General features: G+C 41.2%; 1 protein-coding gene and 1 non-coding gene across 6 annotated transcripts in view; one reads left to right on the top strand and one right to left on the bottom strand.

The window, feature by feature from the left end:
• Positions 1 to 27877, bottom strand: part of Adam9 (ADAM metallopeptidase domain 9) — a 67155-nt gene that overhangs the window by 28448 nt on the left and 10830 nt on the right. For all 5 annotated transcript variants that reach the window (XR_004772488.1, XR_004772489.1, XM_027395315.2 and 2 more), the window contains exons 3-12: positions 26942 to 27000; positions 25231 to 25309; positions 19719 to 19795; positions 18591 to 18786; positions 17359 to 17424; positions 15236 to 15307; positions 13751 to 13920; positions 12935 to 13016; positions 11969 to 12102; positions 2292 to 2463 (exon numbers count right to left, since the gene is read on the bottom strand). Coding sequence is in view for 3 of the 5 variants with exons in the window: in XM_027395315.2 (XP_027251116.1) it covers positions 2292 to 2463; positions 11969 to 12102; positions 12935 to 13016; positions 13751 to 13920; positions 15236 to 15307; positions 17359 to 17424; positions 18591 to 18786; positions 19719 to 19795; positions 25231 to 25309; positions 26942 to 27000 (1107 nt within the window). In the remaining 2 variants the exon portion in view is untranslated. The remainder of the gene's footprint in view (positions 1 to 2291; positions 2464 to 11968; positions 12103 to 12934; positions 13017 to 13750; positions 13921 to 15235; positions 15308 to 17358; positions 17425 to 18590; positions 18787 to 19718; positions 19796 to 25230; positions 25310 to 26941; positions 27001 to 27877) is intronic.
• LOC113833466 lies at positions 430 to 563 on the top strand. Its single transcript, XR_003481157.1, has one exon. It is a non-coding gene; the product is annotated as a small nucleolar RNA SNORA70 (small nucleolar RNA).

The following is a 27877-nucleotide window of genomic DNA, read 5'->3' as shown; positions in this document are numbered from 1 at the left end:
TTTTCTCTGGGTGGACAAACTACTCCTTTATTGTGGGTAGAAGGTGAGGACTGGCCTCAGTGCCCTGTACATGCTAAGCACACACACTGTACTGAGTAGCATTATTCTCAGCTCCTGTCACCAGGCTTTGGGCCACCACAGTTACATTTCACCTCCAACCTCCCACCCAGAGACACCTATGTGAATATAGAAATTTTAACACCCTGTAAGTGTGCTATAGCCTTGTAAGCTGTCGCCACTGGGGGAGGTTAGCAGAGGACTACATGGAGTTCTATATACTGTTCTGCAACCTCTTGTCTGCCTACAATTATTTCATAATAATGTTCTAAATTAACTCTTCCTTTTAATTAACATGTAATATTTTTACATACCTATGAGGCAGTACAATATTTCATATAGTCAATATATACTGATCAAATCAATTTACATTTGCAGCTAATTAAGCTGACCAGGACCCTTTCCCCATGGGAGCCTGGAGTGCAATGGTTGCAAACAGCAGCCTCCTTGGTAGTGTATGCAGCCTGTTGCCTATATGGCTGCCCTAAGGGACCCTGGAGACTATTTTCTGACAACTACTCAAGTCTCTGATCTCAATGCTGACCCCAGACTAGGTTCCAGACTGGTATGCATGGTGCCTTTGGAAAGCCCCAGGGCACAGTGGCCAGAGTCACAGTGGCCAGGTCATCATGCCCATCTGCAACAAGATGCAGAATAAGGATTCATGACTGATTCAAGTTCCCTGGCTGCCAGAAGATCCACATCTCAAAGAAATGGGCTTCACCATCCCACGTGAAGGGTTACACTCTGGCCCTGGACACATGGGGAAGGGCCCAGGACCAGCACAGGAAGATTTGGTGGACTTTTCAGAGCCCCCATTGAGGGCCTAGGCTTCACCAACTTTAATGCAGATAAATTTAAAGACATGGTTGCAGAGAAGCAGTTCATTCCTGATGGCTATGGGATCAAATTTATCCCTAATCGCAGTCCCCTGGACAAGAGGTGAACCCTGCATTCCTGAGGGCTTCCACAGTGCTCTCTTGTCCCCTACCAAATCATGTTCAGTAATAAATCTCACATCCAGTCAATAAATAAATAAATAAATAAATAAATAGGACCATTTACAAATCAAATGTCTAATAGAAGATAAATAAACTAGAACTCAGTAGCAAATAACACAATTTTTCAAATAAAGTAAAGAGTTAAGCATATACCACAAGACACACAGATGGCAGGTAAGTACACGGAAGCCTGCTCAATAGCCTTAGACTCTGGGAACATGCACAGTAGAACCTAAGGAGATGGGGTGGGAGCATGGAGAAGGGCAATACAGAAGGAGGGGGGAGGAAGAGATACAGAACACTAAGGATGTTTGGGAAAGACTCAGGGAATATATTTCTATTGGTTTATCTAAAGTTATATATAATATTTAGGTGTGTGCATATACAGACATATAGCTTAAATGAAGGGACAACTCCTGGGTGATAATGTCCCCCCAAGAGCTACCTAACAGAGCCCCAATTCCAGGCATGAGAAATCGCCCCTGGAGTTATTGGTCAGAAGAATCCAAAGGGCTTAAGAGAAGTCATGGACTGCATCAATCACCAAGACTAGAAAACAATGTTTTCTTAGGATACGGGAAGGCTTTCCAGACCAAGTATGGCCAGGCAAGGAAAACAACTGAGAATAACACAGTAGGCCTTACATCTGAACAAATGCGTTCCAAATCTAACAGCAGTCCACCCAGAAAGTGTTAAGTGGGTGTCCTGAGACGAATGTGGCTAGAGAGCAGTAACAATGAAGGTGGTGGGAGGGACAAAGCTAAGGACCACAGAGCCAAGGATCCACAGAGAAAGGGAAGATGAACCAAAGGACACTGGTGTTTGAGGAGGAAGAATTGTGATAATGATGGACACTGGAGGATGAATCAGCTGCAATCCACTTAATACGTGAGTTCAGCTGAACAAACACTTCTTCAATGGCATGACCAGAATGGTGAACATGTAAAGAACTAACTGGTTATGTAATGCCAGTAACCAATAATCCAACAGCTACAATAAATATAAAAGACAGATAGGTAATGTTTAAAAAGAATGGTACCACCATGCTTGCCTGAAGTAAGTCGTGAGGTAGATCCCCAGGAGCTGAACAGTCACAGCCACATAACACGACAGCGTCCTTCACTTTAACTAACACCCACAGTCACTCCTCTGCCAGAGGCGCCCAAAACCAAGGGCTTCAGTTCGGCAACCCTCACGGTAGTTTCACAAAGGAAAGCCAGAGGACTCACTGACCTTGGGTGTGCCGCAGTCACACTCTTCCCCAGGGTCCACCAGCTTGTTACCACAGAAGGGTGCACTGTAAGCTTCATCAGGCTTCGGGACATTGAGAAGGCAGCTTCCTCCCTTATTTAAAGTTAACTTCTCAAAGTCCTCCGCACTGCAACTGCTGAAGTTTCTGGACCCTCTACAATAAACATAAAGGAAAAGATCTCACATCATTGTCATTGCTCATCTTGAAAGCTCTTAGTCATATCTTTAACTAATAATACTGTAAAAAGCAGAGGATAAACAAAAGTAGGCAAAAGGGAGGCCCTCTGTCCCTAATAAATACAGGAGTCACTTTAATTACTACATAGTTCACCATTACACTATTCTGGCCTCCGTGAAAATATCTTCTAAGCATATCACTTGTTAAAACATTGAAACAAGAGCGGGACGTTGGTGGCGCACGCCTTTAATCCCAGCACTCAGGAGGCAGAGGCAGACGGATCTCTGTGAGTTCGAGGCCAGCCTCCAAAGCTACACAGAGAAACCCTGTGTTGAAAAAAAGAAAAAAAAATTGAAACAAAAATCAGAATTCTTTCAGTCTACAGACTTTTAAACTTAACCTAGTCTCATTCAGAATTGAGCTTTATTTTTCTAAAACGTTACATTTCAAACACTGGAAGCTACCTGTGTGTGTCCCAATATGTTACCTGAGGTGTGATGCCTGAGGTTTCCCTCCCCAACTCACACTCTGGGAGTCGTGAGAAAAACACACAAATGGACGATTCCAGCACATTTGCTACATTGTCACCGTGGTAGTTACAATGAAAATGCCATCCCCCACAGCCTCAGATATTTGAATATTTGTCTCAGTCTCTCTTTGTCTCTGTCTCTTTCTGTGTGTGTGTCTCTCTCTGTCTCTCTATTTCTGTCTCTCTGTATGCCTCATGGTTATAGATCATGATGTAAGTTCTCAGCTAACTGCTCCATTGCCATGTCTACCTTCCTGCTTGGGGACGTGCTCCCCAACATGATAGCAATGGACCCCAGCCCTCTGAAACTGTAAGCCTCAAATAAACTCTTTCTTATGTAAGTTGCCTTGATCATGGTACTTTATCACAGGGATAAAAAATTAATCACCTAGAGGCTCCTTGCACTGTACAGTCAGCTGCTCTAATGACAAATTTTCAGTTTGAGCCATAAATGTCTTTTACGATATTCCTCCAGTGAATGACTGTCACTCTAAAGGTTAGATGGGCTACACACATGAGAGTTATACAAATTCAACTTTAATATGCTAGAGCTCGCTTTTTTTTTCCCTTCTCTTGGTTACTGGCTTACCCAATTGTGGCAATACATTATGATAAAAATATCTCTTACATTATAAGAAACTGGAGATTTTGTTGGACCTCACAACCAGAGTTAACAACACCTTGAGTCACTTAAGATTTAAGGCTGCTGTCCTACTGTGCACTCAGCCTGTTTGTTTAACCTGCCTGTAAGAGAACAATGTAACAACCAGCCTTGCTTGCCTTGTATTTTTCCATGTAATCAACTTTTACAGCCTAAGCTACAACCTTAAAACATGTACTCTTCCATGTGCCTGACCCAGAGCAGTGCATATGTGTTATGATAATCATTTGCTGGCAACAGCAAATAGGCTAAAAGCAATCTTACAAATGAATATCCACCATAAACACTGAATGGAACATACAGATACTGCTCAATAAACAGTGAGGTTTTAATGCTATTTGTTATCTAAGTCAGTTGGAGTCAGCCGTAGTCAGCAATTTTACCCCTTGTAAAACTCTGTTAGGTTTCTATAAAGTATCCTGTGTGTATTACTTCTCCATGTGATGCTTTCTAATGTTTTCAGTAAGTAGAGCAAAGAAAGCCCTTTGTTAGGGACAAACGGACGGATAGGCACACACACACAAGCAGACAGATATAGATTCATACAACAGACAGATAAGGATGACACACAGTGAAGTAGATAATTCAAATCTGGGCTCACTCTTGGTAAAGTGACATCAAGGATAAGTGCTTTGACTTCTGTTCCTACTGGGACACTGACCAGTGTCCTGGTGACTCTGAGTTTATTATTAATGCATTCAAACCAACCACATTCTGTTGCCCTGTGTGAGACTGTATGAGAAACACTTGAGGAACATCGGAGAAAACTGCAACATCTGAGAACATCTTTAGTCATTTAATCCACACAGTCAATGTCACCAGGTAGTACTGATGATTATTTTCACTTTTGAAATTTGTAGGAAATATATCTATATGCCACAAATCATTGAAACACACATTTTGTCAAAATTTTTACCTGAGATAGTTGTCTACCTACCTACTTACCAATCTCTCTATCTGGTAACCTAAACTTTGGTTATGATACCATTGCTAAGAACAATATCAATGAGTTTTCCCCATGTTTCTGTCTATGGTTTTATGTTTTATGTTCTAGGTCTTTTATTCATTTTGACTTCATGCATAAAAAGGGTAAGGATCCAATTTTATTCTTTGGTGTATGTAAAAAGCTCTATCACAGAAAATATCTGCAAACAATTATCTGAAAAAGGGTTAATACTTAAATGTATAAAGAAAACCCAATAGTAGAAAAACATCTCAACTTAAAAGTGAGAAATGGTCTTCAATACACATTTTCAGATAGAGACAATAAATGCCCACGAGTTATATGAAGAGGTGTTCAGTGTCACTAATCACCAAGGTTTGCAAACCAGAACCACAGAGTATGCCTTATGCCTGTTAGAACAGGGTAGCTATTATATACCCTAAAGAGAAGTCCAGGCAAGGCTGTGAAAGAGGAAACAAAACAAAAAGGCAGAAAACAGCATATTCCTAAGGAAAGTAATAAGAGATGTGAAATGACCTAGAAACCTGTCCTGTGCTACAAACCCAAGAGAAATGAGATCTCTATCATATAGACACTTGTATTCTCCTGTTTAGCATTAGTCACTGAAGCTAAGACCTGGAAACAACTTAAGTGGTCATCAGCAAACAAATGGGTAAATATACTACAGTACTTATGCATATATTACATTACACATGTGTGTACTTATACTGTTATGTGTGTTTGTGCATATATATATATACACATGTATGTGCATATGTAATATTATTCAGCCTCAGAAAGGAGACCCACATGATTGGCCACAACATGAATGAACCTAAAGGGTTCCGTGCTAAGCAAAATAAGCCAGACACACAAAAAAGAAAAATATCACATGATATCAATCATATGTGAAATTGTAAAAGGAAAAAAAAAGAAGAAACAGAAAATAAGAGTTGGATGGGAGCAAATGGGGAGATGGAGGCAAAGGGTACATGTCAAGAGATAGGCAGGACAGGCATGTATAAAAACCATGTACAACATGAGTGCTGCCATTACTGCTATACAATATATGGGAATTTTGTGACAGTAGGACGTTTTAGGTTCTTCTGCCACAAAAGGAAATCTGGTTAACTATGCAGGACAATGGGTATGTTAATCTGCCTGACAATAGTAACCATTTCACCACCTATATATAGTGGGTATCTTCATCCCAGAACTCAGGAAATTGATCAAGAACATAGAGAATTTGAGTTAGCCTGGACTTCGGAGTAAAATAGATTTTACTTTTTTTCTTTAAATACAGAGTCTTACTGTATAGCCCTGGTTGGCCTCAAACTTACAGAGATCTACCTGCTTCTGCCTCCTAAGTGCTGAATTAAAGTCATATGTCAACCTCACCCAGCCATGTTAGAGATTTTAAATATAAACAGTAAAAGTGACATATGTAATATGCCTATAGCATAATAAGGCATGTAACATGCATGTCTGTATACAGTGCAATATATAATGTATATAACACACGTATTATCTATTATATACATGCATATGCCATATAGTATATACAATATGCTTGGACATACCATGTATCATATATACCATGTATACCATACAGTATATACGATGTATACCATGTATACAATGCACACATATCTATAGCTGATAATACATAGTGTACGCATGACAGACATGTATACACACACATATATAATCAATCCTTTACCATCACCAGAGCAAGATGCACGAGCAGCAGCAGGAGTAGGGTCTGTCCATGACTGGGGCTTTTGGAAATAGGAAGAACTCTAATCCACAAATCCTTTTATGACACTTTTTGCCCCAAATTTCCTGTCAGCACTTTTGTTTGCTAACAAGGAAGCAATGAGCCTGCTCCTGTGCCTAGAACATTCCAATACTGTTAACTATTATACACAGTCTGGATGTGAGACATTGAAAGGCTTAAGCAGAATGGCAGGAAAAAAAAAAAACGAGAAAAACTACAATCAATTTTTTTTTTAAGGTCTGTGACCTTATAAACCCATTTTGTATTTTTTTCCTATTTTTGAGGCTCTTATGGGAACCCCTTGGTGTCATATCAAACATTGTGTACCCAACAAATACTTATTTGATGTTTGCTTGGATAAGCTATTCTACTCAGTTCAAGGAATAAAACAATGGACATGGCAGAAACCCTTCTGTGAAGGTCACACTCTAGTGAGTGGAGCAGACGGCAAACCTTGGTGGGTAATTTACCTGGAATGACAATACTGTGGAGAAAAGGAGACAATGAATTGTGGGGAAGGCTGGAGTGCTTATAGTTTCAAAAGAACAGTCAGTCCACAATGGTTGTCCATACATCATGACACTTCAATCAAAACTGGAAATCTGGGAAAGGGATATCACAGATCGAAAGAATAACATGTACAAACCCTAAGGCAGAGGCTGCGGCATGTTCTAGGAATAATATAAGAGAGACTGTGAGCAAAGGGAGGAGACCACAGTGAAAACATGGCTTCTCGCTGTAAGTGAAATGTGGTCACTGTGAGTGGGCATGAGACCAAAGGACAAGCTTTGACTCATGTCAGTAGGATTGACACTGGCACTGTGTTAAATAGGAAGACTGGGAGAGTGGCCTCCCAGAATCCATTCCACAGACGATGACGAATCAGAATGACATCCTTGGAATTGGGGAAAGTGGTAGATTATTTCAAGGACAGCATGTGAGAATATGAGAAGTCAAGGCTGAGTGACAGAGGAAAGTTAGCAGTCACGAATGTGGGAAATCTGTGGGCAGATCATAGTCTGTGGGGATGACGACAGGGGAAATGATTGGACATCAAGTAAAACAGGTTTGTAATTGTTTACATCCTCTCATTGATCGTGCCTGCCATACAGTCCATGTGATAATGTTGTCTGTAAGAATGTACTCATCAGACGACCATAGCAGCTATACCAGTGTATGTTTATCCTACCCACCAGCCCCTAATTATAATCTGCACAAAGGCTATGTGAAGAGGCTTCTTATTCAGCAGGTGAGCACCATTTTCTTGTAAATAATGTTTGAAAATGCAAGCCTAGAGCAAGGTACAAGAAAAAATCAGTTTCAACTACAATGAAGTTACTATAGTACTGAAAATCTTAAAATCCTAAGCATGTGTGGCTATTTATAGCAGGTAAGAGCTGGGATTTTAGAAACATGACCTAACATTGGCCTCAGTAAATGCCATAAAAAGACTGAGGCAACAGGAAAGATAATCCTCCACCAACCATCAAAGGATGGCACACAGCAGAGAGGACAGTACCCTACCCTCTGCCTATCACTCTAGATGATACAAGAATTATGACTGAAAACATCTTCCCCCACTATTCACTCAGTGAGTTCTGAAAAGTTACTTCAAAATGAAACTGTCAACGAAGGAAATGATCTGCCAGGATATGACCAAAAATATCACATGTCATAACTCATTTCTTACATTGCTACTTATTTCTGTGAGTAACCCAGAAGTGAACAGAATGTGTTGTCACCGTTACCATCCTCCTTTCAATGGCCTACGGCTAGAGAATCCAGGGAGGAGACTAAAAGGGCACGAGAAAGGGAAAGCACTGACTGACTACCAGTGAGGGGGTGGGGCAGACTTAACAAACCACCTCTCACCTTCATTTCTTTTTTTGAAATGGGTCTCACATTGTAGCTCAGGCTAGCTTCAAACTGGCCATCCTCCTACCTCAGTCTCTTAAGTATTCAAGATATATACCTCCAACACCTAATCTCAGCCATTCTTTGTGAAAAGCAACTACAGGAAAAAAGAACACTTCACACTTTCTGGAAACCAGAAGCAGAGCTTAGGAGTAATACTCATAGGCCAGTAATTACCACAAATCACTACAATCTGAAGGGTGGATTGGAGGGGCTCATCAGTGAAACACTTTTCCTGCCACAGACAAGATTGGAGGCAAACTTGCTATGGTAGATATCTCTGTGGGGAAGCAGGCAGGGGCCATGGAAATCCTCATCCTCCCTCCAGCACTAAGTCAAGTCTGACAGTGTGCCAAGGAAGGAACCGGGAATTACACCATTCAGCTCAGCACAACTGCTTCAAGAACTCACTCCAAAGGGCAACTGCTCCAAACCTGACCCTACAGGCCTGACTGGTGGGATACTTTTAAATCTAATAAATGTTTATTATACTTTTCCTAATTTGTTATTTTTCATTTGTTTGTTTCTTAGGATTTAATCATTGCTCTCCCACACATATCCCACAACTCCATTGCTTAGGTTGTTTGGGTTTGCCAACTACTGGGCACTCTATATTCCTCTCATGCACATACCACATACTTTCTCTTTCACTTTTACCACTTTTTCTCTTATCCTCTCTTCTTTCTACTTAACTATTACCTTCTGCAGTGGTTTGAAAGTGAATGGGCCTGAGAGTGGAACTGTTTGGGAAGGATTAGGGGGTGTGGCCTTGTTGGAGGAGGTGTGTCACTGGGGAGTGAGCTTTGGGGTTTTAAAAGCCTGCACCAAGCTACACGCATAAAGTCTTACCAATATGATGGCCCAAATATGAGCTGAATAAAGACAACAACAATAGACACGCCAAGTGAACAGGAAAAAGTACATCAAACCCTACATGATGACAGATGTCCTACTGTATGCTGTGAATATTTCTCTTATTAGTTGATGAATAAAGCTGTTTTGGCCAATGGACAGGCAGGATATAGCCAGGCAGGAGGTTTAGGCAGGGCTACCAGACTAGGAGAATGCTTGGGAAGAGGAACTCAGAGAATGAGTCGAGAGATGTTATGTAGCTTCCAAGGAAGTCAGAGGCCCAGACATCACCGGTAAGCCAAGACCATGTGGAGATAGACAGATTAATAGAAATGATTTAGGAATTAAAAGCGAGGTAGCCTATAAGAAGCCTGAGCCATCAGCCAAACAGTTTATAATTAATATTAGCATGCAGCAGGCTTTTACAATGCTGGAAAGCACTTGCTGCTGGGGGAGGGGTGGTCATTTTCTTTTGGGGTGTGGCAACTGGCAGGTTGCCCATGCTCCACCACATGGCCCCATATCCATGCACAAACAGGCAGCACTAATTGGATTCCATGTCTTTTTTTTTAAGAGGAGGAAGAGACGGATGATGACACGAAGCTGGGAGAGGACTGTGTTGGGAGGGGGTGCTTAAAAAGAAAAAGTTTTAGCCATGCATACAGCATTTGTTTACAGTCCCAGCACTAGGGAGGCAGAACCAGGGGAACAGCTAGTCTAAGACCAGCCTGAGCTACAAGTTCAACTGATTTTGTACCACAAGAGGCAAGGGCTGAGAGTCCAGCAGTGACAGAACATTTGCCTAACAGGTGCTGGGTCCTGAGTTTGATCCTCAGTACTTTAAGAGGATACGACATTCAGCTCATTCTGGACTCCACATTAGGGATGCTCAACTTGTAATAGTACTGAAATGGGTATCCTCTGGGCTGGGTATTCCGTTTCCCTCTCCCAAATCCTAACCACAGTCTTCTCTATTGGGCATGCCTAAAGCTGACCTATACCAACTACCTTCAGCTGAGTGTGGCTAAAAAGAGTGGCAAAGAGAAGTCATGAGGAGAATAAAGCTGATTGTCACCCTTGGGTCCCTCTCTGTGAGATCACCTCAAATGGCTTGTTCTTCAACAACGGTCTTACTGCTCTAAGAGCAGCCTCTTCTACAGCAGCCTGCTCATCAACTGCACCCCTAAGAAGCAGCCATGACTGCCTGCTCATCAACTGCACCCCTAAGATGCTGACATTCCATTGTAAGTCTTCTCTGGGGCAAAATTTAGACATCTTATACTTGAAACTGTATTTTTATTCATATTTAAGATTCAATATTCAGTCAGTATGAATTATAATATTCATAACACTATTTTCTTCAAGATATTTTAATTATACTCTCAGTCTCTAGCAAAAGAATTACTTGGTGTATTTACCAGCTCATTTAGCAGGTTTTTCTTGTCAGACTTCCTTTGGACCACCAGGCCCCAAATAATGACAAAGAAACTTATTATTGATTATGAAAGCTTGGCCATAGCTTAGGCTTGTTCCCAACCAGCTCTTAGAACTTAAATTAACCTGGTTCCTATTCATTTATATTCTGCCATGTGGCTCTTTATCTCTCCTCCACTCTGTAAGGTCGGCTCCCTCCAAGTCTGGCTGGCTTAATCCTGCCCACCCCAGATTCTTCCTCTCTCTGCCTATTCTCTCCTGCCTAGCTATTGGTCATTCAGCTCTTTATTAAAACAATCAGAAGGCATCTTAGGCAGAGACACATCTTCACAGTATACAAAAAGATTATCCCACAACAAGCTCACTTAAATGTTTTGCTGTTAATTTACTTTTGCCATAATGTGATAAGAGAATGAGGCTGCTCTGTGTTTCACCACCATCCCATCCTCAGAGCTCCTAAGCCTTACTCTCTTCTGTTTATTCCTGGTGATACTTACTGATGTCAGCTGTCAAGCCCTTTCCTCCCAATGAAATATTCCCTCCTGGGGGGATAAGGGATGCTCCTAACACTAAAGAAATAAATGAATTCTCCAAGGCTGAGGAAGTTCATCAGTTTCCAGAGTCACAAGGCCCCGACCTCCAAGGCTGTATGAGCAGTAACACTCACTGGTGAGGAGAGGAGACTCCACAGTTGAGAACTTGAAAGTTGTGCAGACAGTTTTAGGGATGCAGCTGGGGTAGACTTTTTATAATATACCTGCCTGAGTCACCCATGCATCTGAAAGTAACCCCAAAAAACTCAATGATTCAGTAACGTAGACTTGGATACATCACTTCTTCAGTCTGTCGATGGTGTCCTACCTGAGAGAAGCATGTTGGATCGTATCGCCCCCAAAAGTCGCACAGTACTTTCAAAAACTCTGTTGTTAATTAGCCTATTACCAGCCTGAAAGTTTGCCTTTGCCCACTACATGCCAACTCTTTGTGGGGAAAGGCTTCCTCCAACTTTTCAAGGCCTTTCAAACATTTGAAGAAAGTCCACTCCTCAGCCTCTGAATTCCAGGACAGCACTACAGCCTGACACTTCTTCCTCACCTCTGAGTGTCGTTCCCCTTGAGTCTCTTATCTCAGGGCTTGTAATTCACTTCTCATTTTCCTAAATCCCTGTCCTCAACCTCGTGGACAACCACATTAAGCAGCTCACAGCTGCCTGTAACTCCAGCTCCAGGGAATCTGATGCCCTCTTCTGGCCTTCTGAGGCACCAACACACATGTAATATATTCTCACACAGACACACACAATAAAAATTAGGGAGAAAAAACACTATCTTCACAATCACACTAAGAGAAAGAAGAGACTCAGTTACTCACGATGCCCCAGAATTCATGATACAGCTCTTGGATCCACAGAAACACTCTCTCCCATCATCATGATTCATTCCAAGGTTATGACCCAACTCGTGAGCAACAATGGATGCAAACGTCTCCACCGTGATTTGCCCAAACTGTGCAAACACAGAAAGGTGCAATTAGTAAATGGCTTCTTTGTCACACTTTTGGCTTTTTTGTCAAAAGGCAATGTATCTACTATACTGCTGACTTTATGCCAACCCAAGTGTCCAGTACCAGCCTTTATGTGCTCACTCTGATAAGAAGAAACTGGAGTGACTCATGTGCTGATAACCAAGCATTAGTAGATCATTCCCTCAAGTTTATGAGAAAACATGCTGATTTCTTTGAAATGGAGTCCGTTTCCTCATTCATAAAAAAATAACATCCTGGTAAATTTTTGTTGTCATTTTGACACACCTGGGAAGAGGGACTTTACAATTGAAGAACTGCCTGGATCACACATGTCTATAAGACATCTTTCTCAATGCATCTATGAGGGTCCAACCACCGTGAGTAGTTCCATCCCCTCAGCAGATGGTCCTGGGCTGTATAACAAGTCTGAGCATGGACCAGAGAGAGCCAGTACACATTATTCCTGTGTAGTTTCTGCTTCAAGATCCTGCTCTGAGTTCTTGGCCTGCATTCCCAAAGTGACAGACTATGACCTGAAGTACAAGTCAAATAAACCCTTTCCTTCTCTGTGTTGCTTTTGGTCATGGTGTTTATCATAGCAACATAAAAGCAAACTAGGATAGTAACACATAACAAATATTAAAAACTTGACCTAGTCTCTAGGGAAAGAACACACATGCTACTCCTACTGTGTCCTTCCTAACATCCAAACTATTGCAATAAATATCTGGGGGAAAAGAACAGAGTCAACAAATGCTGGAGACTGTCCTAATGCCTATATCCAGAATTGTACTTAATTAAAGAAGAACATACCACATTAATCCCACCGGCGTGGCTCCTTGAACATACTGTTCCTACAAATGCCATTCCTGCAGTCCCACCAAAGCCTTTCTTCCTAAATGAAAATGTAAAGTTATAAAATGTACTTGGAGGAAAAAGATACATATTAGTCCTGTTTCTATAGGTAATCTTAACCACACTGACAAAACCTATAGAAAATTGAAGGAAAATGACAAAGATAAATAACGGTTTACTTTGAAAGTATGAGGTTAATATTACAAATATAATCCTTTAAATTTTTTCATACAAATGATGATGCTTTTACATACCAAGCCAAGTTTTGGATTTTTCCTTGGTGGTAGCTATCTTTCAGGTTAAAAATATTTCTAAAACTGTATTATATTTATTCATTTAACAAATGTTAATGAGGAGAGACAGCAACATAATAAATACATTTACAAGGGATTGCCTCCAAATCTGTAAAGGGGAAAAACTTGCATGCCCAGAATTTTATACCTAGTCAAACAGTCAAAGACAGTTATACAATACTAGAAGAAAAAAAACCAGGCAAGTATGAATTAGGAAAATCAGAGTCTAAACTGAGATGATTTTTAAGCTGATTATGTGAAAATGTTTTCAGCAAGAAATCATTTTGTCTTTCCATATAATTGTTCACGTAAAATAATAATAACTGTAAAATAGGCTGTAACAAGGGGAGGAATGAAGAAAGACATGGGGTAAAGACAAGGATGAGCCAAACACAAATGAGTGGCAAGAGAACATAATACCACTGCAACAAAAGTCATTTTTCTAATCATTTCATTCACAGCATTTTTTAAAGCCACTTACAAAACCAACTGTGCACTGTCATGTCTCCGGCGTGTTATAAGAAACTTTTCCCGCCACTGTACGAAGTTGCCCAACACATCACCAGCACCTCCAATTATATTGATTGGGTTTCTATCTGTCCAAATTTCTAGTCCAACTAGAACAATTCGAATGTTTAACATGATATACATCTGGGGAGAAAACAAAAATAAAATATGTAAAATACATGAAGAACATGAGAAGAGATGGGGTATGACTGGGACAGGGTCCCAAGTAGTTCATTAAAAGTGGAGAGCTAACTAGAACACAGACTAGACATAAATACTCAGCTACTTTACTGCAGAAATGTCATGATCCCGCTGGCTATACTGTATAATTCACTCTAAACCATAAACATTCTAACCTCTTACCTAAAATCCTAACCACAGAGACACCAAAGATAAAGGACTGCAGATTTCCTGTCTATTTCACAGATGTTGTGAGGAGTGGGCTAATAAATACAAAGTACTAGCTCTGAATTTTTTTTTATTTTTACTGCATTTATTATGTATTATGAGAGAGGAGTAGGAAGCATTTGTGCCTCGGTGCACATATGGAAGTCAGAGGACAACTTGCAGGAGTTCTCCCACCATGTGGGTCCTAGAATTAAATCCCATTCACCAGGCTGGCAATAAGCACCTTCACCTTCTGAGCCATCTCTCTTGCCCCCAGGCTCTACTTCTAGAGCCGCACTGGGAGTCTTCAAAAGAACACTGTCATGATCATTGCACCTGAGTGCATATCACAGCAATCTCCCACTGCATGGACTCCAGCATCTGCCTCTTCTCTGTCTCTCTCTCTCTCTGTTTCTCTCTGTCTCTCTCTCTCTCTCTCTCTGGGCCTGTGTCTCTGTTTCTCTGTACCTCTGTCTCTCTGTACGTCTCTCTGTGTCTGTCTCTCTGGATCTGTCTGTCTCTCTGGGCCTCTGTCTCTGTCTGAGTCTCTGTGTGTCTCTCTCTCTGTCTGTCTGCCTGTCTCTCTCTTGCACACACACACACACACACAGCAGCAGCAGCAGCAGCAGCATTATTAAAAACACCATTCGTTCAATCCAGAGCAGCAAAGGTGCTTTCACAAACACCAGAGCACCTTCCCAATCTGTTCTAAAGATGAGGCCGATGCCAATATGGAACCTCTTGCTCTTCTGAGTCTTTCTACATTTGTATTTTCCTTTTAAAAGTTACAGAACAGCCAGGCGGTGGTGGCGCACGCCTTTAATCCCAGCACTTGGGAGGCAGAGGCAGGCGGATCTCTGTAAGCTCGAGACCAGCCTGGTCTCCAAGAGCTAGTTCCAGGACAGCCTCCAAAGCCACAGAGAAAACCTGTCTCATGGGCGGGGCGGGGGGGGGGGGGGGGGAGAGTTACAGAACAAACATTTATACATCCAGCGATCAGAACTCAAAAATGACACATTTTAAATTTGCTCTGAGACTGTGTGAGGACAACATGAAAAGAAATAAAACTTACACTGTCCAGATAGTTTGCTAGGCGGATCATCTCTTCTCTCACAGCAGTCTGGTTTTTCCCCATCATGTCATACTGAAAACACAAAGGAGGAAAACCACACTCACAAAGCAGCGAAACAAGATGCCTCTGCAATCCCCTACACTAAAGAAAAAAATGCCAAGGATTTCATCGAAACCAAAAATGGAAGCATCTAGACACTTACCGGCATTTCAAATGAACCAATTTCATTGTGGTGCCTGGAATGAGAAATGTCTCCCATAGTCTCAGGCATTTGAATACTTGGTCCCCAGGCAATAGTGCTGTTGGGGAAGTGAGTAGGTGGGGACTTGCTAGAGGAAGTATGTCACTGGAGCTGGGCTTTATAAGTAAAATCTTCCCACCACTTCCAGTTTATTCTCTCTGCTTTGAGATCGTGGTTGAGCTGTAAGCTCTCAGCTCTTAGCACCATCCACCATGTCTACTACATGCAGCTATGTGTCCCCACCACTAGGAATCTAACTTTCAGGAACCATAAGCCAAAATAAACTTCTATAAGTTGTCTTAGTCATGGTACTTTATCACAGCAACAAAAAAATAATTAATACACTTAGGGACACATTTTAGTGATAAATAAGAATAATAAGGCACAATAATGAGATGCATTGAAGTCTTGGTTTTCTTCAAACATTGTGTAACTTTAAAATAAATTTTCTTCTCAGTTATTTTTATTGATTTTAGTGGCAAAGTATTCTCAAGATTTCACAAAGGTATAATCTTAAAATAGATAATAGAATGAAAAATTAATAGATTTCCTAATCTTTTATCTCTCAGGCTAATGACATCAACAATAAACTATTTCTAGACTCTAAGCTACAGTAATAATGAGAGATTAGTCCAGGGTCACAAGTTCAAAAATGTTATGTGGTTACAGAAATAGAGATACATAGAAATTTTACCATGTTAAACCAAGTATTTATGCACCCTTTGTATCTCGCTAAATTTGCATGCCTATTTTAATGTTATTTTAAACAACCTACTTGCTAACAAAAAGAAAAGCTTACAGAGTTTGTGACTTCGCTCCATGACAAACGTCTTAATAACAGAATCTGTGGTTGTATCTGTCCAGCCAGATCCTGCATTTAACAGAGCTTGATGGAAATGGAACCACTTTTATTCTGAACCATTTTCTACATGAGTATAACCAGCCTATCTGGAGAGAATGACAGAGAAAAACACTTTCAATCTCTATTTCTGCCACTTGTCCAAAAAACTCAACAGAACCTTTCGGTCACTGCCAGGGCTGGGTTCACACTGGCTTCCCTTCCCTTGTTTCCTCCCAGCACCAAGGGATCATAAACACACGGAGTACACATGTAGCTCTGACTAACCAGGGCTTTTACCAACCTACACACAAGAAGGGACTTCTAAAACCAGGAAAAAGGAACTTCAAAATGTTCTCTGCAGCTTGCCCATCAAACCATGTCTATAAATACTTTTTCATACACACAAAAACATAGAAGTCACCTGGAACATTTCCAATCATCTACACTGTAAATTATTTAGGAGCTATGTTAGGAACCGATGATCTTATAGTTGCTGAGAAGGACGAAGTACCTCTCCCAAGGAAAACTAGTAGCTCAGTGTTTTAGGACAAATATGGAAAGTGTCCAGCTGTTAACCCTGTACCCTGAAAATAATAAGTGCTTCTGCAGCATGACAGGACCCGGGCCTGGTCTCTTAGAGTGAGGAAGACATCCTCTGAAACAGCAAAAAGCAAGTCAACACCCAACTGTCCTGGCTTATAGCCACAGCCTGTCAAGTAATCTGAAAAGGGTGGCAAATACAGCCTAAGGAAATCACTACAAAGAGCAGGGTTACACTGTCCCATTTAGGTTTATGGATAAAACTAAGCCGGCATGAGTACACGCCCATAATTCCAGTACTCGGGAGACTCAGGCAGGAAGATTAGGAGCTCAAGACATAGCAAGCCCCTGTCTCAAAACAGACAGATAGATGGATGCACTATTTTAGTTTTGAGATTACCGCTTAAGTCAACTGTTAATTGCGTTTTATATTTCCTTCATAAATTATTCACTTCCCAATTGCATTTTTATGAAAAAGGAAAAAAAGTCAGCAATTCCTACCCTTTCCTTGTCTACAACAATGAACAGCTCCACATAGCGGGTCTGCGGAAGCACGGCTCTTCTTCTCTGTTAAAACACAAGCCCAAGAACAGGTTTGTTAAAAGGCCAGATACATTCCATATGAGCAATGGTCAGACCTAAGATCTAATGTGACTTCACATCTGCTAAAAGCAGTATAGACTGTTTTACTTAGCATACCTTATCAATAAAACAAGTGTTAGTTATTTGTACTGACAAGAGAAAAACTCTAAAGATAAAATTGGTTACCTATGTCTCCAAAAGAGCAGAATTGCTGATTTTTTTTTTAATTGAAGCACATATACATACACCTTTTAAAGGGGAACCCAATTATCATGGTAAGACAGGAAAAAAAAACAAACAAACAAAAAAAAAAAAAAAACACCTACTGAATCTTACAGAAAAAGATGAAGCAGGGTCAACAGTATAAAACTGTGGCTTAGTTATGTCTTTTTATAGAAATTCATGCAAAACAGAATAAGCAAGTACCTAACTGCTCTCCAGTGGTTAGAGAGTATGGGGCAGAAAAGGTGGTTACAGTAATGTCGTGGTCAAGTATTGGTTAATTTAAAATATGCCTCACAGCAGCATTGTAAAAAATGCATCTTAACCTCACAAAACAAAACTGCACACCTCACCCAGCATGTGGGCACCATGTCATTCATGAAGAAGAAGCACCCTGTAGCTGAGGTAAGCTGGCCCTGGAACGACAGCTGCCAACAGCCCCACATCTTGAGTAGTGCAGGGAATCCTCAAAAGCAGGGACCTGAGTGTCCTTGAACAATGTCTGAGGTAATAATGATCTTGAATCTCTATCCCCCCCCTCTCTCTCATTCTCTCTCTCTCTCATTCTCTCTCTCTCTCTCTCTCATTCTCTCTCTCTCTCTCTCTTTCTCTCTCTCTCTCTCTCTCCCTCTCTCTCTCTCTCTCCTCACCTAGAGTTGGCAGCATCAAAGTGAAACCTCCGCTGCTATCTTGGCCAGAGTGCAATGATTGCACAGCAATGCCTAAGAGGACCACTGCCTTCCTTTAAAATGTAGACTGCCCTCCTCTCAGTTGCCAGAACTATGGATTGCTCATCCTCCCATACTCTGGTTATGATAACAACACCTGGCATGGAGCTAGAAAAACTCAATGAACACTTTTTAGTTTGAAAAGCTATGATTCCTTAAAAACAGTCTGAGGCCCAAAGAGTGAGTGCAATTGCTCCTTACACGCAGCAGCTGAGTCACACTTGGGTGTTCTTGCCAGTCCTCCTTTATGGCCTCCTTTTCTATGTCCCTGTTAGAAACTCCACATCTCAAAGGCTCCTGCTGGACATCATCCATTGGGTAAAATATGTGCTCGAAGTTCGAGCTGTTGTGCAGAGGTTCAATTCCAAAACTGGCATTCTCGAAATGCAGCAATCCTCTGCAGGTTGTGGGACACAAACCATTGTTAAGCAAAAAGAAATACACAGGAGAATCAGAGCTGAATTTTAATCTCTAAAACACAGAAGGAAGCTACTGTGCACTAAGGAGGAATGGGCTTTAGAGTCTGGCCAGCACATGTAAGTGTCAGCTTTCTGTCCTCCACTTACTCAGCTCCAACATGAGGCCTGCAAAGTGGCTGGCAGGGAAGGTGGCAGCCAGCACCAGAGTTTGACCCGGAATGTGATTTCTACGAGCCCAGAGACTCTCAGCAGATCATTTAACCTTTGCCTTAGTATAGAATCTACATAGAATTGTTCCCATTAAATTATTTAATATGCGCAAAATACTTAGACTACTTCCTGGCAGACAGCAACCATTTACTAATGCTGTTCCTTACATGAAGACAATGGCAACCATCATCTATAACTGATTTGAAAATGGAAAGCAGTAACTATCAGTTCCATCAATCGGGATAGTTCCACATAGTCAGGCCTCCAATGCCAGTAACAGTAGCGTTACTATAACTGATGTGTGACAGGATTTCTCTGGACCTTGTTTACTTATGTGAATACAATAATTAATAATTTGCTTATGTGAATATGATTTTTAAAAAGCCCTTTTTCTGTCACTGTGATACTTGCATGGAATAAAACAGGAGAAAACCTTAAAACATGCTATAGAAATTTAAAATGTATTTTGTTTCAAATAGCAAATTTTTCTATAGTCTCAAAAAATGAAATTCTCCCATTGAACAACTGATCAATTACTAAGTTTTTCTAAACAAATATTCCAAGAATATTTGAGGCATGGCTGGAAAGGTCTTTAGTATCTCAAAGTAAAATCCAACTTCATTAAACACCAAAAGGACCCAATCTGGAATGGGGAGGAGAGGCAAGGGCAGATATCGGGGAGAGAAGGCAGACTCCTCACCTGAGGCCAGAGCAGACACTCACAGCAACAGCTGAATTGTGCACTCCCTCCACGTAGCCCCGATAATGACAATGACTCTAAATGAAAAACACACATGCTTCAAATGCTATTGTATGGCTCAAATCTGTCAAGACACTGCAAAGCTAACCACATTCCTAGGCAGGAGAAGCTAGAGTTCCAGGCCAGCCTGGGCTACATAGTTAGACTCTGTCACAAAAGTAATAAGAAGAAGATCATCTAGGTGCGATGAAAAGAAAGACTAAAAACTTTACTACTTTAATAAACAATTTAAGCCGGGCAGTGGTGGCACACACCTTTGATCCCAGTACCTGGGAGGCAGAAGCAGGATGATCTCACTGAGTTCGAGGTCAGTCTGGTCTACAGAGCTAGTTCCAGGACAGTCAGGACTGTTACACAGAGAAACACTGTCTTGAAAAACCAATTAATAATAATATGGGAGAGGGGGCTGCACGGGACAGAAAGACAGGCAGAGAGGGAAGGGGGAGAGGAAGATGGGAGGTGGGCAGGGCCCCTATAAAAGGAACAATGAATGTGCACAGGTGGCTCTTAGTGGCTGCAGCTGAGGGTGTATCCTGTCAGAACCCCAAGGACAGGCCAGTACAGATGCCTGAATACTAACATTGACCCCCTTTCACAGGAATCTCCTATCAGAAGCTCTACAAATGCACTTGCTTACATGGCAGAGCTTCAGCAACCCTCATATGCGAGAAAGAACCCTGAATACAAACAGATAAAATACGAACATTGCCATTGGACAACCATCAGGAACAACTGATTTGAGGCAAATGCTGAATACAGGAACTACTGAACAAAAACTTAAAAGTGGAGGGATTTACACAACTCCAAATTCTGAAGGTAAAAACAGTAACTTTTTCCAGTAATTACTTTCCCAAGGAGAACCTCAGAAGCTGACTCCTTAACCAATCACTGATCTTGTTAACCATTAAACAGAAGGACCTGGGCAGGATGTGTCACTAATAAGACACACTGGGAAACAATAAAGCTGGCCAGTACCAACAGGTGACCCTGAGACCATCAGCCTGATGGACTGTTTAATAACTTGCTTTATGAAGTATTTCCACAACACTGTTTAGTTCTGCTGCAGGTACCTTATCTATATGAGCAAATCTGCCAAGAAAGACCCAATCCCTTCAATTTTATTAAAATTTCATTAATGGGATGAAAGTCTGCAGTCTGTCAACACACTTAGGCAGACTTTTGTCACATATCCTTGCTCTCTATCCAGTCCCACACAAGAACATTAACAAACGGCCATCTGTTCCAAAGCCAAAGGACTTTGTCCCAGGTCACTTCATGTTCTCCAGGCCTGTACAATTCTCCTAAACTTTACTTACTGCTCTCTCCGAAGTTCCCCAACTCCCCACTCCTAGAGGAAACAGGGTATGTGAGTTTCTAGAGCATGTTAGGCTAGCTATAACCACACTGATTTCTTAACATACTGTAGCCAGCAAACTTTCAAAGAATGGAGAGAAATTTTCCCTTCACCAGAATAGTTCTCAAAACACAACAAATAGTGTTTTCAAGTTTACAAAACTGATAATCACACTGAAAGGCAGAAAAGCACCATAGTGAAGAACGCCTGGTATGCACCACACTGAAGCACACAGACTCAAGGCAACTCTGGCTCCTAAGGGCAGAGCAGAGCAGAACCACCATAGAACCGCTCACTAGCCCAGGGCCCAGGGAGCCTTGGCAATCTGTTCTCAGAGAGAAGGAAGGGCATCAGTGCCCAAAGGGGCAGAGCTGTGAGAGGGGGCAGAGCTGTGAGAAATTCTACCAAGTCCCAAAATAATCCCAAAGTCCTCAAGCGACGTAATCGCCCAGTTTTCTTCTTATTAAAAATGGCTTTGTGAGAGGCAGAAAACAGCTTTATTAATTGCTTCAATTTTAAGAAATAGAATCTCAAAGGAAAACATTTAAAGCTTACAAATTTACATGTAAATTAAGTGTGTGTTGTACACAATACCATGTCATTGTAAGGGACAATCTAGTCACATGCAAAGAAATGAGTGTATAAGTTTTACTTTGTATTTCAAATCTATTGACACACTTTCATTTTCCTGAACAATATTAAACAACCAAAAAATAATTGAAATGCCTCATGTTGATACCTGATATTTTTCAAACACCTAGCAAAAAACTATCATTCTATAAAGCTTAAATTACTGAAGTTTCTATACAATTGAAATCTATTTTTGAAATTAAGTAGATAGCCTTTCAATAATAAATAGTTATATTTATTTATAAATTGCTGGACTATCTCTTGTAAACAACCCTCAAGTATTAACTCATTAAAGTGCCCCAGTAACTCCATGAAGTCACAGCTACGATGCCCATGTTAAAGTGAAGATACCAAAGCACTAACAAGTTGGTACAATCTCACCAGACAATAAACACGGAACCAGAATTCAAGCTTAAACAGTGTCTGTATGGGAACGAGGCTCCACAAAGAACACTAAGAGCTCAGGGGCATCAACTGTGATCTTCGGCTTCTTACCATAGAAATCTCTGGATGAATGAAGAGATGGATGGATTACCTTTTATCTGGAATATTCTACAATGTGCATTCAATCTCTTCTACTAGCTTCCTATTAAACAATGCAAAGTCAGTAAGATAAAGGAATCAGATAATGGACAAGAAATTGGGCAAAGTCAGCATTTCCTTATGTTTTTATATAGTGCAAACTAAAGAATTTGCTTCCGGTTCTTTTGAAGAACACAACAAAAGCATGTTACTGACATACATGATTCCATCTAACAAGGCAGTACAAAGTTCAAGAGAAACAAGAACAGTGGGAATAAAGACTTCTCATAATAGCCAGAAACTGGAAGCAGCCTAGATGCCCCTCAACCGAAGAATGGATAGAGAAAATGTGGTACATTTACACAATGGAGTACTACTCAGCGGAAAAAAACAATGGAATCTTGAAATTTGCAGGAAAATGGATGGAACTAGTTACCTCACTCACATTTGTGAGTGAGGTAACCCAATCACAAAAAGACAAACACGGTATGTACTCACTCATATGCGGATTTTGGACATAGAGTAAAGGATTACCAGCCTACAATCCACACTGCCAAAGGAGCTAATAAACAAGGAGGACCCTACGAGAGACATACATGGTCCCCTGGAAAAGGGGAAAGGGTCAAGATCACCTGAGCAAATTGGGAGCACGGGAAGAGGGGGGAGGGAGCTAGGAGAATGAGAAGGGGAGAAAAGGAGGGATGCAGAGGACATGAGGGTGCAGAAAGGTTGAGTCAGGGGAAGAATAGATGATAACAAGAATGGAGATATCATAATAGAGGGAGACATTTTTGGTTTACAGAGAAATCAGGCACTAGGGAAATGTCTGGAAACCTATAAAGATGACACCAGCTAACAATCTAAGCAACAGAGGAGAGGCTACCTTAAATGCCCTCCCCTGATAATGAGATTGATGACTGACTTATATACCATCCTATAGCCTTCATCCAGCAGCTGGTGGAAGTAGAAGCAGACACCCACAACTAATCACCGAACTGAACTGGAATCCAAATTCAGAGAAGGACAGGGGTCCTCAGTGAAGAGCACAGGGGTCCAGACCAGGCTGGTGAAACCCACAGAAACAGATGACCTGAACATCGGGGAACTCTTGCTCCAAGACTGATAGCTGGGATACCAGCATGGGACTGATCCAGACCCCAGGAACATGGGTTTCTGTGATGAAACTTCAGAAATCTACGGGACCTCCTGTAGTAGTTCAGTACTTATCCCTAGCATAGGTGTGGACTTTGGGAGCCCATTCCACATAGAGGAATACTCCCTGAGCCAAGACACACGGGGGTGGGCCTAGGCCCTATCCCAAAGGATACAATAGACTCTGATGACACTCTATGGAAGGCCTCAACCATCCAGAGGGAGCACAAAGATATGTGATAGATAGGGTTTTAGTTGGGGGAGAGGTAGTAGGGGAGGATGGGAGGGAGAAAGGAACTGGGATTGTCATGTAAATCAATCCTGTTTCTAATTCAAATAAAAAAAAAGTTGAAAAAAAAAAGGGAAAAAAAATACAAAAAAATAATAAAAAAAACTTCTCATAAGAACTATTGCAACATTCACACAAGGACATCTGTTCAACGATGTTCACAGCAGCACTATTTGTAATAGCCAGAAACTGGAAGCAGCCCAGATGCCCCTCAACCGAAGAATGGATAGAGAAAATGTGGTACATTTACACAATGGAGTGCTACTCAGTGGAAAAAAAACAATGGAATCTTGAAATTTTCAGGAAAATGGATGGAACTAGAAGAAACCATTCTGAGCAAGGTAACCCAATCACAAAAAGACAAACATGATGATATGTACTCACTCATATGTGGATTTTAGACATAGAGTAAAGGATTACCAGCCTACAATCCACACTGCCAGAGAAGCTAGTAAACAAGGAGGACCCTAAGAGAGACATACATGGTCCCCTGGAGAAGGGGAAAGGGTCAAGATCTGCTGAGCAAATGGGAGCACGGGAAGAGGGGGGAGGGAGCTACGAGAATGAGAAGGGAAGAAGAGGAAGGATGCAGAGGTCATGAGGGAGCAGAAAGGTTGAGTCAGGAGAAGAATAGAAGAAAGGGTATGTGATAGGTAGGGTTTTAGTTGGGGGTAGTATGGGAGGATGGGAGGCAGAAGGGAACTGGGATTGTCATGTAAAACAATCTTGTTTCTAATTCAAATTAAAAAAATCTGAAAAGAAAAAAAAAAAAGAACTATTGCAAAAGAAAAAGTGTGCAATGCCTAAGTGCCCAGGGGACTATAAAACACTCCTCCTAAGCAAAACTAGAAATGTTTACACTCCGAGAAGAAAAGACACCACCAGGCCAGGCTTGGTACCTGCCAAGTACTTGGAGAATTCCAGGCCAGCTCTGTCCCCTAGAGTGTTCTGTTGCCTGACACAGAGAGGACCACACCTCTTCAGGAATGAAATGTCAGCAAAAAAAAAAAAAAAAAAATCAGAATATCAGAATATGTAATAACAAACCAATGTGTTTTTGCTGGACATGAATAACAAAAGGAAGGTGTGCTTTTAAATACTAACATTTTACCAAAACAGTAAAAGCTCCAGTCATCAAATTATCCACTCTTCCCCTTCACAACCAGTAAGGACTGTCATTAGAGAGACAGTTATTTTCCCATCTTTTAAACATGAATCTTTTTTTGTTTGTTTGTTTGTTTTATATAGTCCAGACTGGCCTTGAATTCACAGAGATCCCCCTGCGTCTGCCTCCCGAGTGCTGGGTTTAAAGGTGTGTGCCACCACCTCCTGGCTCTAAACCCAAATCTTCACTAATGAGTGCAGAGAGCTGTATGGTATGGATCAGTCTCCTCCAGGACCATCATACAAGGATGTGGAAGATGTCCTGTGGGGCTGGCAACAGGGCAGTCCTGGAACCCTGACAACTTTAAACTCTGAAAAGTATCCAGAGGAAAACAAAGTACCTGCACACTGGGACGGTCAGAGAGCAGAGTGCCTTCCTCATCGTAGGTATAGACTACAAAGTCATTAGGTAAAAGGTCTCTGGAAGAGAAATAAATGTGTCAGTATCAACAGCCTAGGGCTCAGCTCATACGAAGTTATTCCCAGAAGGAGGCAGAAATTCACATTTAAAAACTTTACCTCATCCATCCTTTAAAAGAAAGTGCTGCTATAAAAGTAAAAGCTAGTAAACAGACTTGAGCTTCAAACATTAGTTGAGTAAAGATACGATTTGCTCTCTTGACATAAGATGTTGGCTGTAACAAACAGTATTCTTAAATTTTTCCGCTATAACTCACAAGAAAAGGACAAATGAGGCTGCTTGACACTATTATATTTGTAAAAGAAAAGTAAGTATTTTATATTCCTTTCTACAAAGTACTATGTAAACAAGAAACACTCACTGCCTTAACCTACATATGAAGACAAACGCCTGCTGTCCATTGTTAAAGGAACTGCTTCCCCCTCAGGCTGAGGAACAGTTGTATGTATCAAGGAAAAGCAAGCTTCTCTCACACTGATTGCAGCAGCTTGAGGTGATCTCCAGGCCTTGTGGAAAATCAGAGATGCAGGATGCATTGTGTGGTTAAAGACACCCAAGACCAATGGACCCTTCTGTCCAGAGATGTACAAACTGATGGTCTTTACCCAGTGTCACTGCTTACCCTGACAGACTTTAGCTACATGACTACTGTGGCACAGAAAACCCTTGGTGAAACTGTGCCCCTGCCTCCTTGAATACAGGAAACCCCATGGCCAAAAATCTGGAGGCAAAGCAGTCCCTGTGACTAAGACCCTGGAGTACTTGAAACTCCAAGACTCCTGAGTATTCTTTGTCCCATATGCTGTGTCTTTGTGAAGACATCTTCTTTGTGCGCAGTATGTTCACAGAGGAGTCAATGTGTTGTAATTTAAGAAAAGCAATGTGCATTCGAGAGAAAAATGCCAATTTGACAGGGTTCAAGCAGAGGGTTTTTTTTTTTCTTTTCTTTTCTTTTTTTTTAGGGAAAGGGATCATAAAAGGGGGAAAGGATGGGAGGGAGACTGGACTCTGAAGACAGCAGCAGCAGGAGAGAGGAGAAAGGAAAGAGGGGAGAGAGAGGAAAAAGGGGGGAGAGAAGGAGAGGGGGCAGAGAGGGAGAGAAGGAGAGAAGGAGGGATAGGAGGTAAGCAGGGTCCTTTAAAAGGGAACATAGTGAATGTGCACAGGTGGTGCTCGTAGTAGCTGAAGCTGAGGGTATATCCTGTCAGAACCCCAAGGACAGGCCAGTACAGATGCCTCAATACTAACACTATGGAGTTGAGTCTTTTCATAAGCTGACCTCAATGGTCACTGGAGGCTATACACATACACCACACACACACACACACACACACACACAAACACACACACACACCACCATTCATTCTCCCTAAAGGTGAATTTGAAAAGAATTAAGCTATATATGCCTGGCTTCCCTCTGCATATTCCTCTTGGAAGTCACCGCCTGTCCAGCCACAGCATGAATTCTTGTGGACTTCAAGTTCAGGCCTACCCCTGTGCATCAGGGTCAGCAATAACTAAACCTGATGATTTCAGGGTTCAGACTCCACTGAGCACTACCCAGAAAAGAAATCAATATACTGTTGAAGGAAAAACATAATTAAAAAGGCAATGTAAATGAAATGTCTTACATGTTTCTTTCCAAGTGAATAATATGCTGTTTTCCTTGAGCCTCAATGACATAAGACACCTAAATGCACAGAAAAGGAAAAAAGCAATAATAAAACACCATCTTGTAAATTACTTTTCAACATATCACAAGAGGCAGGAAAGGTCATTCTAAATTAAAATAACTTGGCAATGACCGGAACTGTTTATAGAAAGTATTCTTAAGTAATATATATATTCTATTCATCTGTCTCCCTTTAATACCTGATGACAGAAAATTGCCTACACATGTATCTCCTCTTTTTTAATTTTAGATTTATTTTATTCATTTTATTGGGGGGGTGTCTCTATGAACACCATAGCCAACAGATTGTCAATCTGCAAGAGACAAAAAGGAAGTCAAGTTCAATATGACTCAGTAGCTAGAGTTAATTCAAACTTGGCACCGAGTAGTTTATTTTAAGCATATTTAAGGACAACACAATTTGGGAAAAGTTTCCTGGTGATAATTAATTCAATCCTATGTGCACAACTAAGCTTAAGACATGACAATATAGAAACTTTTTTAAAGTACATGTGACATTGCCCATAGAGATGAGATCTATAGATTGACTACATGTGATATCTTAAGGATCTAGGGGAGGGTCTGTCATGGTCTAAGTCACGCAGGCTATCAACCACTTCCACTCCCAGGCTCCTGGGCAGAAAACAGGTATCTCTGCCTTTGAGATGTTTAACATGCCTGGTTTCCCTAATGCTTATCTGTGAGCACAAGGACTTCCATGCCTCCTACATTATTTTACATACATGCATGTTTTGCCTATATCTATGTAGGTATACTGTGTGTGTGTTTGGTGTCCTTGAGTTCAGAAGAGAATGTAATATCTTCTGGAACTGGGATTATGGATGTTGTGAGCTAATGTATGGGGGCTGGGAACAGACCCCAGCTCTGCAGCAAG

Source organism: Cricetulus griseus, assembly GCF_003668045.3.
Source record: "Cricetulus griseus strain 17A/GY chromosome 1 unlocalized genomic scaffold, alternate assembly CriGri-PICRH-1.0 chr1_1, whole genome shotgun sequence".
Lineage (NCBI taxonomy): Eukaryota > Metazoa > Chordata > Mammalia > Rodentia > Cricetidae > Cricetulus > Cricetulus griseus.
This window is presented reverse-complemented; position numbering and strand designations above follow the sequence as displayed.